This window comes from Citrus sinensis, chromosome 4, assembly GCF_022201045.2.
Source record: "Citrus sinensis cultivar Valencia sweet orange chromosome 4, DVS_A1.0, whole genome shotgun sequence".
Lineage (NCBI taxonomy): Eukaryota > Viridiplantae > Streptophyta > Magnoliopsida > Sapindales > Rutaceae > Citrus > Citrus sinensis.
Genome location: NC_068559.1, coordinates 28,070,341 through 28,083,414, shown reverse-complemented (window position 1 = coordinate 28,083,414; position 13,074 = coordinate 28,070,341). Strand labels below are relative to the sequence as shown.

The 13,074-nt window shown below is 33.6% G+C and overlaps 2 protein-coding genes across 5 annotated transcripts; both read left to right on the top strand.

The window, feature by feature from the left end:
• Positions 1–319: 319 nt before the first annotated feature.
• On the top strand, positions 320–2,490 carry LOC102610408 (uncharacterized). Of its 2 annotated transcripts, none has more exons than XM_006483069.4 (6): positions 320–628; positions 846–941; positions 1,086–1,304; positions 1,518–1,614; positions 2,090–2,149; positions 2,225–2,490. In XM_006483069.4, the coding sequence occupies exons 1-6, from the start codon at positions 395–397 to the stop codon at positions 2,416–2,418; spliced, it is 900 nt and encodes a 299-aa protein (XP_006483132.1). In that variant the 5' UTR covers positions 320–394; the 3' UTR covers positions 2,419–2,490. The 2 variants fall into 2 exon arrangements, with proteins under 2 accessions (XP_006483132.1, XP_006483131.1); XM_006483068.4 differs by having other exon boundaries at positions 322–628; positions 2,087–2,149.
• Positions 2,491–4,409: 1,919 nt separating this feature from the next.
• On the top strand, positions 4,410–7,601 carry LOC102616602 (uncharacterized). Of its 3 annotated transcripts, none has more exons than XM_015531734.3 (4): positions 4,410–4,561; positions 5,094–5,750; positions 6,406–6,440; positions 6,524–7,601. In XM_015531734.3, exons 2-4 carry the CDS (start codon positions 5,429–5,431, stop codon positions 7,394–7,396), a joined length of 1,230 nt encoding a protein of 409 aa, XP_015387220.1. In that variant the 5' UTR covers positions 4,410–4,561; positions 5,094–5,428; the 3' UTR covers positions 7,397–7,601. The 3 variants fall into 3 exon arrangements, with proteins under 3 accessions (XP_015387220.1, XP_015387219.1, XP_024956606.1); XM_015531733.3 differs by having other exon boundaries at positions 6,400–6,440; XM_025100838.2 differs by lacking the exon at positions 4,410–4,561 and adding an exon at positions 4,578–4,718 and having other exon boundaries at positions 6,400–6,440.
• Positions 7,602–13,074: the final 5,473 nt, after the last annotated feature.

The following is a 13,074-nucleotide window of genomic DNA, read 5'->3' as shown; positions in this document are numbered from 1 at the left end:
TTAGGTTGGTATCTTTGTCATAAATTATTTTTATTTTTGAAAAATTACACGCTAATGACAACTATAATTAATATTTTTTTTTAAAAAAAAAATGAAATTGATGTCAAACTTTGTCTAGCTAGCCAACCCCGCAAAAATAAAATAAAATAACAATTTGTCTAACTAACTACTGTACCGTTCCTACTAAAAAAAAGATGATAATAATAATAATAATAATAATAAATAACCACCGTAGGAAACTTGTCTAGTTACAGCTCGAAGTAGATATTAATTACAAGAGGTAAACTAATTTTTGAAAAGACACGAGAGTAAATTGACTCTCGATAGGTGATAGAACTTGGGCCGCACCGCAAGTTCAGAAGCTGGACTAGAAACTAGAAAGTGCAGAAACAGAATGATTCTGAATTCATCATCTTCATCGGTCTCCTCCGCCATCAACACGACATGCTCTTCCCGTAAAACTCCACCCACATCACGGAACCAGTTGTCGATCAATGAGCAGTTATGTGGGGGCAAATCCTGTTGCTGCGGTTCAAGAAGACATTTCATTCAAGGTGCATCTACAGCTTTGTTTCCACTAGTCTACTCTTCTACCCCCTCCTCTGCTTCATCGCCTTCTGATTCCATGGTATGTTTGTATCCATTTTGCTACAATACTTTTACCTTGTACTTGGCATCACACTACGCTAGTGATTCTGACGTTCCACAGTGGCTTCAAAGCCGCAGCATCTCAATCTCGCATATTCTTTTCATTAATTTTGTGGATCATGAAATTAATTATAGATTTTGGAACATTGAAGTGGGTGACAGTTTGTGTGTGTGTGTGTGTATATATATATATGTAGGCCATGTTGAACAGGCTTCATCCGCCAAGACCCGATTGGTATGAGGAGTTTTATGCTTCGGTTATGAATTCAAGCATGAAGTCTTATGAGGCTGAGGTTAGTGTCCTTTTAAATTGATTAATGAATTTGCTTAATAGTTAATTTCTTCCCGCACGTTAGTGCGCCGTACAGTGTGTATCTTGTAGGTGGTGTAGTTAAACTTCAAAATGACGATGCATATACTTTCTGTTCTCTGGTAAGGTTGCAGGTTACAAGTCACAGCTCTTTGATAATTTGAGGGGAAAGGCAAAGAAAGTGTTGGAGATTGGCATTGGAACCGGCCCTAATCTCAAGTACTATGCTGCTGATACTGATGTGCAAGTTCTTGGTGTGGATCCGAACAGAAAAATGGAAAAGTATGCACAGACAGCTGCGGTGGCCGCCGGTTTGCCTCTCACAAACTTCAAATTTTTACAAGCCGTATGTTTTACTGATAATGCGGCATAATATGACTTATCTTTCATATTGTACCAGTGGTCTTATTTTAGACAGTGTCATATAGTTGAAAGGCCAACCTACTGTATTAAGCATGCATGCATGTCTGCTGGTTGGAGTTTTGATTCCATTGTTTATTGTATGTAGTTGGTCTATGAAACTGGAAATGTTGAGGGTGTTAAATTCATTTCTGTCCAGGTTGGGGAGGCAATTCCAGTAAGGGACGCATCTGTTGATGCTGTTATTGGAACACTTGTATTGTGTTCTGTGAAAGATGTTGACATGACACTACAAGGTAAGTAGCTTGATTGAGTTTCCTGGGTTTATGTTTCTTCTGAGATTTTCCAATTTGAAAGAGTTTGAGATTTGACTGTTTGCTAAACAATCTATTTTTCCTTATTTTTGTTTTTTTGCCGTTGAGTGATTCCTTTTTCTCGGAGTTGACTGTTTGCATATAAAAACATGATTTTGATTGCCAATACTCCATTCGGTAAATTATTAGATTTAATACCTTAAATGGAGGCACCGTACTGATACTATGTATACTCAAATGGTGGTCGATGATTTCAATGATGTCTGTCTTCTGCTTAAATTAATGACAAGTCAATACCCGGACTGACTGTTCTTTTGCTGATACTAACTATATTCAGCCCCGTAAATGAGTGGTAATGAAATCAATTTCATTGCATTAGTTAGCCTTTTCATAAAGACTCTAATAACTACAAGGCTCGGTCTGACGAAATGCAAATTTGCCATTTTTATTTTAGAAGTGCGGAGGGTGCTGAAACCAGGGGGCATTTACTTATTTGTGGAACATGTTGCGGCAAAAGGTATTAACTAATTGTCTGAATGCTTTTAGTGTTGAAATTGGGCTCTAATTGTTGTTTGTTTTTCTGGTGATGCAGATGGAACGTTTCTTAAATTTTGGCAGAATGTCGTCGATCCTTTGCAGCAAGTAGTGTCCGACGGTTGTCACCTTACTAGACAAACAGGGAATAATATATCTGAAGCGGGCTTTTCATCTGTGGAACTTGGCAATGCATTCTTGTCTAATGCATCACTCATAAGTCCTCATGTCTACGGAATTGCTCATAAATAGTAAAGTAATAAATTTTGTTTCTTTTAACTAAATAATAATAATAAAACTCAATGAAGCTATAAATTAATTAAATTCTGCTATCTTAGTACCAAGTTCTATTTAGTATAGTTTTTCAAATAGAATTCTTTAAACAGAAATTTATCTATCTATATATATATATTTGAGTTGTTTGATTGTTAATAGGAGTTTTATTGAAAATTGTAAAATTATTTTAATAAATAAGTTTTATAAAGTTATGCTATAAAAGAAATAAAATAAGATTGTGAGATAAATTAAAGGTATTTTAGATAATTTAATTTTTTTAAAAAAAATCCTATGACCTCTATTTATAAAAATTTAAAATTTAAATTTTTATTAGTAAAAGTAAAATAATTTATTTAATTTCTAAAATTTTTATTCAAAATAATACTAAAATTTTAAAAAATTATAAAATTAAATAAACACTTTATAATCACTAGATAAATAATACTGAACATTCAGCCAACTTTTATTATAGACTGTGGCTCCAAACAATTTTTCGTTACTTAAAATGACAACGCTATGTGTCTATATGTTGTTGGGTGAGTCTTTTATTATATAATAATAATAATAATAATAATAATAATAATAATAATAATAATAATAATAATAATAATAATAATAATAATAATAATAATAATGCTTTATTGACAGCTGGTGATTAAAATCTAAAGAAAGGGATCGATTTAAAAAAGGCAGGGCTTTCTGGTACTCGAGAGAACATTTCAACTAAACTTTTGTCAATAGTCACGGCTGCTTGTTATGAGTCCAGATGAGAGCATATGATATATTTTAAAATTTGATTTTATTATTGTACGAGCATCTTTTGGATACGTCCAAAGAGACTTGTAATGGATTTACGTATGATTAGTGTGAGTCAATTACATGATGTCTTCATCATGATTAGCCAATTTAATACCGTTCAATGATTATATTGCAAATTTAATTTTCTACATCATAAGATACCATAATTTTGCATTTACATCCTTCTGATGCCTTAAAAACCATTAGAAAATACACAAACTCGAATTTAGCAAAATATTAACTAAAGTTAATACAAATAAACTTTTAAATCATACACTATTTTGGTAAAATTTTAGTAATAATTAGTAAAGGACTTTTAGGATTATTTTAAAAGACTTAAAAGTGATTTAAAGAATCTAAAACCTAACTTTAATTTTTAGTTAAAAAAATTAAAATTACTTTTATCAAAATCAATCACTTTTAAGTATATTTTGAAAGTAGAGGAGTAGCTTTTTAAAATCTAATTTGAGAATTAGTTTTATCTTTTAATACAATTCTATAAATATCCTTATAATTATTACCTAAACCGAAAATTGTTCTTATCAAATTGGAAATAAAATCGATACTTGTTTCGTTACCTTTTAACTAAATTCATGTCTAGTCAATGCAATTGATTGGTGAATATTTTATTATAATATTTGTTGTTTATATTTATTTGGGTGGTTTGTTTATTTTGATTATACAATAATGATGTTATTTAATGAAAGTTATAGTCGATTTTTTAATTCTCAATTGTTTTAAGATAGCAAAATAAAAAATAAAATTAATATAGTATAAATTTTATTTTTAGTGAAAATTTGTATAAAACACAATTAAAAATATTGTATGTATATATTTTTATATATGCAAGAAAATTTCATCATATATTATGTCTTTTGCTTTCCTATACCCATACAACTTTCAAAACTCACAGTAATTTTAAAAATAAAATCTACAAAACAATTTACTCATTCTCTTCACAGTTGGTTTTTTTCTACAATACAGCTAATAATAATTATTTTAAAAGTTACAGTATTACCAAACTCTATGGTCCCTAAGTGACAGTAAGGTTTAATTTTCTTCTTGAGAGTTGAGATTACATTGAAGGACGTAATTGAAAGCTGTTCGAAATTTTAGGACCATATTAGAAATTTACAAAACACGAATAACAAAAATGAAACAAAGCGCTTAAATTTATTTTTTTAATTTATTTATTTTTAGATCAAAGCGCTTAAATTAATCTCCCTCGCGCCGATAAATTAGGGTTGCATTTTCATTCTTTAATTCAGTTGTTGCGCACGCATCAGCATTACCTTTAATGGTGCTCTGTTCACTCGTGATTGTAAGCTCTCTCTATTTGACTGTAATCATTCGTTATTTTTTCATACTAATTAGGATTTTGAGCAAATTTCTGTTAAGTAATTTCACCTCGCTAGGGTTTTGGATTTTTGTTGGTTCTGGAACTTGAATAGTTCTGCACTTAGTGCCCTGCCCTGAAGGTGGCTGCACTCATTCTGAGTCATATAGTGTTAAAATTTTAATTTTTTGCTTAAGAATTATGAAAATTTTGCTGCTCTCATGCTGGCGATTATATTTGAGCTGACTTATCATAGGCTTTGCGTTTGCTTTATGGTTTTTTATTATTACTGAATATTTGCTTGATTTTCTTCTTCCTTGTGTGGAATTAAATTACTGGTTTTTCTTTAATTATTAGCATCAACTCTTCTGTATGTCGTCAATTCTGTGGTCTTTTGCATGGTGGGGTTCATGGTGTTTCTTTTTTGATCATTTATTGGAGATTTTGAAGTATAGTTGATTGTTTGTAGTTGTCTTGAATGTTGCGTCTTATTGTATTAATTTTATTTTGTTAACAGGTTGATTGATTTTCAAACACATTCTTTCCTCAGAAGAAATTCTGCAGAGTCCAATGTGGCTGAGACCTATGATAACACGCTGTGTTAAGTTATTCAATTTGTAAAGTTAGCGTTCTGACTCTAATGCCGGTTGTAGTGGATTAATGAGTGATTGGGAAGTGTTATTTAAGTTCCTGATTCATATTCTCTAAATTTTCCGCTCTGGAAAACTTTCTGAGGTTGAGGGAGGTGGGATTTTATCATTTTGAGGTTTATAGAAAATAGCTAAGACGGGGTCACTGTGTTGTGTGGCTGCAAGGCCACATGGCTCAAATGCGACCAGTAGGGACTGGTCTATGGGACCACATGAGCCTTATTGGCAGACTAACACGAGCTTCTCACCACCTCCATCAAGATGGGATTTTCGATTCCAATCCGAAGGGCTTCCGTATGGTTCAAATGATGGTTTTCATTTTTACGGGTCTTCTACATCATCAAACAGTAAAGAAAGCAAGAGCTGGGTGAGAGGCAATCTTCCGTATAATAATCAGAATTCAGCATCTGATAGTGCTGGTCTTTTTTTAAGTAGTTCTTCTGACCTTTCTCAGGGTCCACAGTGGACCCCTCCAGCTATACAGGAAATCACCATTGATGGTTATGAAACTCCAACAAGGAGAGGTAAGATTGTATAACAGTATCTCATTGTTTCATCATGAGCTTTTTTCAAATTGTCGTAAGTGCCTTTCTCTTTGCGACCCTCTTTTTTTCTTTTCTTTTTTTCATCTTTTTGTTTGGGTTGGGTTAGGGGGTGGAGAAAGCGGGGAGAAGGGAGAGACAGAGAGGAGATTCTCCATGCTCAGAACTACTAAGTTTCATTTCTATTACATAAGTTTTGGGGTCAGTGAGAGTTAATGAAAAGCCTGTTAACTAGTGATATGAACCTCACAAAGATAAATGATGTGCTGAATTAATTCATTTAATGCTTCCTTCATTTTCTTGGTTCTCACCCCCTGTCATTTGACCTCCATAGATACTCAATGGATCTTGTGAAGCTTTAACAACCTAGCTCTCATCAACTAGCTCAAATGAAAGTATATCATGGACATTTTAGGAGCCATAACTTTGGAGGTTCATGTAGAAGCAGTGTCACTTCTTTTTTTCGATTGTACTCATTCAAAATTGATCACAATGCCCAGTATTCAGCTATTTAATGTCATGTTTTTTAGCCAAAGATTAACTTGAGAATATCAGTAGTTTCATGTTACCCATCCTGCTGATTTATTTTTTTAATTTTTATTAACATTTTGTTGATATTTTTCGTTGTTAGATCCAGTTTCAACGCAATTTTCTTTTACACCTGCAATTGAGGTATTGCATTCTTGTCTTGCTTTGCACTTTGCTGACCAGTATTTTCCTGGAATCTATTCCTTATTAGCTTTAAATCCTTTCAGGGAACCTCAGCAAATCCATATAGCAGGGGCTCCACATCATCACGCTCAGACAGCAGTGAGTCTGAGCCAAAAGTCAAATCTTGCATCTCCTCCCATTGCAACTTTTCTAGCCGCCTTTCCTTTATGTCCAAACCTATTTACCCCTTGTCCTTTCCTACCCAAACTTCTAACAGAGAGGCTATTGACTCTGCATCTACTGTGTTATCAGAAGATGATACTTCCACTCCACAATGGGAGGCCCATCGTTGGAGCAGTGCCAGCAGCAGCGTCGATTTTGCTGATGTTTCAGAGCCATTTGAGTCTGAAAGTTTTGGTCAATCATATGTACCATCGGATACTTTTAAATGTGGATTGTGTGAAAGATTTCTCTCACAGAGATCACCTTGGAGTTCTCGCCGCATTGTGAGGAGTGGAGACATGCCAGTTGTTGGGGTTCTTTCATGTCGTCATGTCTTCCATGCAGAATGTTTAGAGCAGACAACACCAAAGACACAGAAAAGTGACCCTTCTTGTCCTATTTGTCTCAGATTGCAGGAGGAAAATTCTCCTGATCAGCAAGTGTTTTCCAGGCTGAAGAATAGTTTTCCTAGGCTTAGACAGTCTTGTGACAATGGTCAGTCAAGGCCTTGGGGTTGTCCACTGGCCGGCGGTTGTGTCGAAGGGGCTTCGCATGTACCTCCACGTAATACTGTGTTGTTGCTTAACCGGAATCGTGTGAAGAAAAACCTTTCTTTAAAGGGTAATTCAAGTAAGGAATTTCCTGGAAAGTTGAGGAAAACCGGTGCATGTTCCTCGCAGCTGTTCAATGGAAAGACAATTGATCCAGTAGTAGGTTGCGCAAAGACAACAGCAGGCCCAAGCATGAGAAGATGATGTTGATTCTGTTGATGAATGATGACTGTATTTTCAGTTTCTTGATTGGTTGAAAGTTTCAGGTTTAGCCAAATAGAATTCTGGAGAATGTGATTGGAAATCCACAGTATAGCATCTCTTTTGGTGCTTGATGTTTGATGAAAACACATAAACTGAACCTGTGATTTTTATGTTACCACTATGCTTTATTGAGATTTGAGACTAATGGGCCTGGTTGCTAATAGGATTTGGATATCCGTCGAACTTCCATCAAGTGCTCAAACTGGGAGCCCGTTGGGTCTAAAACCTTATGGGCAAAGTCCATGCAACATGTTTGTAAACTCGCAATGAAAGGTACTAGTATTAATCATTTTTCCATCGTCTTATGGCCAAGCCCTCTCAATTATTTGGGTAGTTGTAAATACCCCACTGGTCCAATCTTTTTCTGTGCACATGAGCAGCAGCCGTTCAGAGTTTTTAGTTTTTAATTTCCACTCCCAACCACGAAAAAAAAAAATGGTGTGCCCACAACATGAAGGCATCCGAGGCAAAAACCAAAAATATCCTGTCAATCTGTGTATTGGTTGTATTTGTGGTGGCTATGGCGTTGGGGTCCGTATGAAGGTTTAAAAGTACTTGATGACAGGTTGCCCTTGATGCTTTTTCCTGAGAATTTAATTGATATGAATATGCAACGGGTTAAAAGTTGGATAATTTTTAAAAACCTCTCCTGAGGTTTGGGCTTGTTGCAAGTAGATGGCGAGAATTTGTTTATTTATAAAAAACTCCCTACCGTCAGTTAATTTTAACATTGACCGTTAGTTGACTATGCAAAGATAATATTACCCTTAACAACAGTTTGTAGACGGAAATAACTAAAAAAAAATTAAAATTGTTGGCTATTTTACCCTCTTTAAATTATTAATATTTTCTTAAAGTTCCTAAAAAAAATAAAATTAAAAATTTGAAAAATCTTCTTTAAATTATTAATATTTTCTTAAAGTTCCTATAAAAAAAATAAAATAAAAAACTTGAAAATGAAATAGTTATAATCTTTATCTATGATATTGTAAATCTTTGGAATTGACAAAGATAAAATTGTCAAAAAATAGGGTTTGTGCTTTTTGCGCCAATAATTTTTATTTATTTTTAGTTATTTCTGTCTACAAACTGTTGTTAAGGGTAATATTGTCTTTGTACAGTCAACTAACGGTTAATGTTAAAGTTTACTGATAGTAGGGAGTTTTTTTACAAATAAATAAATTCTCGCCATCTACTTACAACAAGCCCAAACTTTAGGGGAGGTTTTTAAAAATTACCCGTTAAAAGTTTGTAGTGCAAATATTAAGTGTCCTGCCAAATCTTGCATAATTGTGCCACTAGTGGAAGCCGAAAAGTTTGACTAATTATCAAGATTAAGTCGTTAGTGCGTTTTTGAACGATGAAGGATTAGATATGCGACATGGATTGAAGAGTAGAGAATCCTACAAGTTTAAGGACTAAACGAAAACTCTTTTATAGACCGAAAAAGACTAATCATTCGCAACACCATTTGGGCCTTAAACTCAGCAAGTTGAAAAGTTGATTGTCACATTGGGTCCACTCAATATCTTTGAAGCCCTAGCAAAAATAAAAGAAAGGGCAAAGGCCAAATTTGCAACGAAAGGTAGGCATCAAAGATACTAGCAGTTGTCATTTACCCCAACCGAAATCTTGCACCAACTGGAATCCCTTGAAGTATGAGGCTCACCTTCAACCTTTTAAATGGGAAAAATCTTTTTGTCAATGGGCCAACTTTCATAGCCATTCAGATTTGACTCTGGTTAATCGAATATTTGTTAAAGCTATGCTAGGTGACAATCCTTTCCCCACAATCATGTGCACTGTTGCCGTTACCCAAGACAATTGCACATTGCAAACAGAGACATGAATCAACTTGAAATCCAAGTCCTATTCAAGACACGACCGAATTTTGCAATAGAGGCCTGAGGGGTTGCACTGTTGCCCATTTTCAAGCCATTGTCATTTTCTTATTAATGAGCTAAAAAATTGGAAAAAAAAAAAAAAAAACTCCTAGGAGATAATTTTAGGATTGAGACCCTTCATTCATTCATGCACATATATAGTAAGGATACGAAATTGCTTGAAAGAAATTGAAAACTAAGCTGTTCAGGATATGGGCGGGTGCCGGTGCAAAGTTGCACCACGCATTAGCCAAAACCTTATCACAGGCCATTGACAATAGGAAAGGAGGTGTCACAATTGGACCAATATAGCCTGCAGGTAACTGGACTGGAGGAATAATTAAAACTACCAAATCCTTTTATTGTATCCTTTATTTGTGCTGTTTGTAACAGCTTATATGGCAAACCATCCTGACATAAAATAACAAACGTCATAAATATTGCTTGACACGGTCATTTGATTTCAGTTGCTTGTTGGCCAACCACATTAATTGAGTTTTCTAAAGGAGACAGAAACAGCACAACCAAAGTTTTGCTTTAAATTTACTTGTGCCATGCATACTGAACATTGAAAATGAAATTACTTCATAAGCAAAAGTCCTAATTAGAACCTAAATGTTGGTCCATAAACATCTGAAATTGTTCCCAAGCAAACAATAAAACACATTGATTTAATTTGCCTGTTACCTTTGTGATGTCTCATTCTCCACAGTATACATGTGAAAGCAAAGCATATAGGGCACCGACAAAAGTACTAATTAGGTTTACTATACCATACTGTGCAATTTATGCTCTGCCTTTTAATTGTTGGGGACTTACTATCAACATAAGTTTGTGGGTCAAGTAGTTTTTTTGAATATGATATTAGGGTTAAGGTCTTATGTTTAATTTCCTCCCACCTACAAACTCTGTAATCATAATTATTTCAATTACTCATAATTCGCTTTCGCGTTCTTTATTTACAAATTGGGAACGTCGCCGTTGCAGCAGCATGGACCATATTTGCTTTGGTTGCTGGTGATAAAGAAGTGAAAACCTGCCGTTCTGAAGCTGAATTAACTCAATTTACAGAAAACACCCCAAAAGTAGCTAAACCAAAGGTATATTGCTAAGGGCGGGCCTCGGCACATGGTCAATGAAATCTAAAATTGCAGTAGAATCTGCACATGGCGGGGGGTGGGGTTCTGTTCTCTTTCACTCGATGTACAAATTGGAATTGAATTCTTGATGGGAAATTGGCTTAAAGATTAATTTCATTTGTCACATATGCCATTAGAAGATATACTGTTTAAAACGTCATCGAAATATCTATTTTTCAAATTTGGAAGTTTTCAACTGATGGATACACGGTCATAGTGGTGGTACGTCCAGTGACTAAAACGACATAAAACGTGAAATAATCAATAAAATTCACTTGGATGAGATGATGGACAATTACATGCATTCATGAGTTGTGTGTTCTATTAAAAAAAATCTCCCAATTTAACATTAATTACAGTAAGAAAATTCAATTAAAAGTCATTGGATTCAAATCTAGTCGTTTGTTATTATTGTATTTTAAAATTTACACACGGTAGAGCCCAACATATATAGGTTTTAAAAGTCATTAAATCCAATAAATTCAATTGAGATCCCACATTTAATTAATTAAAGGGCACGATCGGTTAATAGAAACAATTCTTATATTTGTATAATGACACATACAAAACAAATACTTTGAAAATAAAATATTGGTCACTTTCAATTCATTGTCATTGTCATTGTGTGGTCCTCAGCGTTAATGCCATCAACATGGAACAATGTCAAAAACTTTGATGTTACCTTGTTTTATGTGAGTGGCTTATCAAGAATCCTGGACTTAAATTGATTTAATTGAAATCTGGCACGCATTAGTTTTTATAGATCTATATCTATCTAATGTTCTAATCAACCAAATCTTGATTTGCTCCTGATCACACAAAATTAAAAGAAAAAAAAAATCATACTGATAAAAATTCCTAACTTTTATTTCAAATATATAAAAAAAAAAAGTGAGAAAATAAATATAAAGAAAATTTTTCATCCTAAACGTAGATCCGCTGGTCGTGAGTGTGTATTACAGCAGCAATCACCCAAATTCAAATAATAATACGATAAGGGTTGGTGTTCGGTGGGAAAAGTTTCGATTTTTATCTAATTTTTTAAAAGGAAAAAAAAAATTGAAGAGTAAAAATGGTATATTAATTTGCACCGACTCGTGATAAGCTGGAAGGCCAAATTTCCAAACTTAAATTATATATATAAAAAAAAGAGTGGCTATTAGTATATTATAAATTAAAGAAGCATATTTTAAAGAAATAGTAAAAGTCGTAAGTGGGAATTGCGTGTGATTGATTGTTTGTCTCCGAACTTTTTAGCAAGACCAACTTAAAAACGTAAAAAGCGCAGTAAATTCTAAAGCTTCAAAGAATCAAAATTTGAATTTAAAATCAATGGTGCAAGGTGAAAAGAAGCCACACAAGGACGGACGGAAAAAGAATCCATAAAAGAATCAAGAAGCAGTATCTCTCTGTCGGAAACAACAATACAAATGATGATCAAATCGGACGGCTCTCGTTGCGCAGTAGTACAATACAAAATTACCAATTAAGCAATGCAAATAACGCAATGATGGATGAAGCAGAAGCGCGAACCTTTTATTTCTAATAGTTTTAACCCCTCGTTGTAATTAATGAATAAAATCTCAGAAGTCTCCAAAAGTAATTTCACCAAATTATAACCAAACAAGAAGATCTTGAAGTCCTCTTTTTTTTTTCTTTTTCTTTTTTCTCTTTTACACCAAAGATAGAAGGTAGTTTTGTTTTTTAATACTGTTATACAGGACTATTACTGATATTACATCAGGTATTATAATTAATATTTATAAATAGATTCTACAATTGAGACTTTTTTCGTGTCATGTACTTATAAACAGATTCTACAATTGAGACATTCTTCATGTCATGTATTCTTCTGAAGCGCTGTCAAGATTCTTTAAACCCTACTCACATTTCGTGAGGAATAGACTGACTCAATTCAATTATTTGATAATTAAAGAAAGATTATAAATAACTTTTATAAATATTTTTATAGAGGATCGAACCCTCACACTCAATATTATAAATGTAAGGATAGGAGGCAGTTGGAAGCACTTTTTAAAACATTTGGTAAGTGCTTTAACTTTTTAGTCTGCAAAGGACTCAACTGTTCAAGGGGGGTAGTTAATTAGGTTAGCTACTTAATGCGCCCGGTTAAATTAATTAATGAATTAAGATACAGTATATGGGTGCATATCTAGCATCTAAGATACATCTCTGTCTTTTCTGGACAAAACTTCCCTTGATCGCGGGCTTGCTTTATGTAAAATCCCACACGCATCTTAAGCGATTGCCAAATGCCACGCGCAGTTATTTATTTATTTATTAATTTTTTTTTTATGAATTTAGACTGATGAGTTTCCCATAAACTTTGATTCTGGGTTAGTTTATTATTAACTGTTTAATATATTTTTTTCTTAAAAGTAATCTTTATCTTTGGTTTAGATAATGGTAGGTTTTTAGTAGCGTACTTTAAAATACTACTGTTACAGGTAAAAAAAAGGGAAAGGAAAGAGATTAATACTTGATTTATAATTTTAAAATGATAACAATTTAATTTACACGCATGAGAGTAGACCAAACCCAAATAAGGAGCCGGATATGATAATTGTCTTTTGTC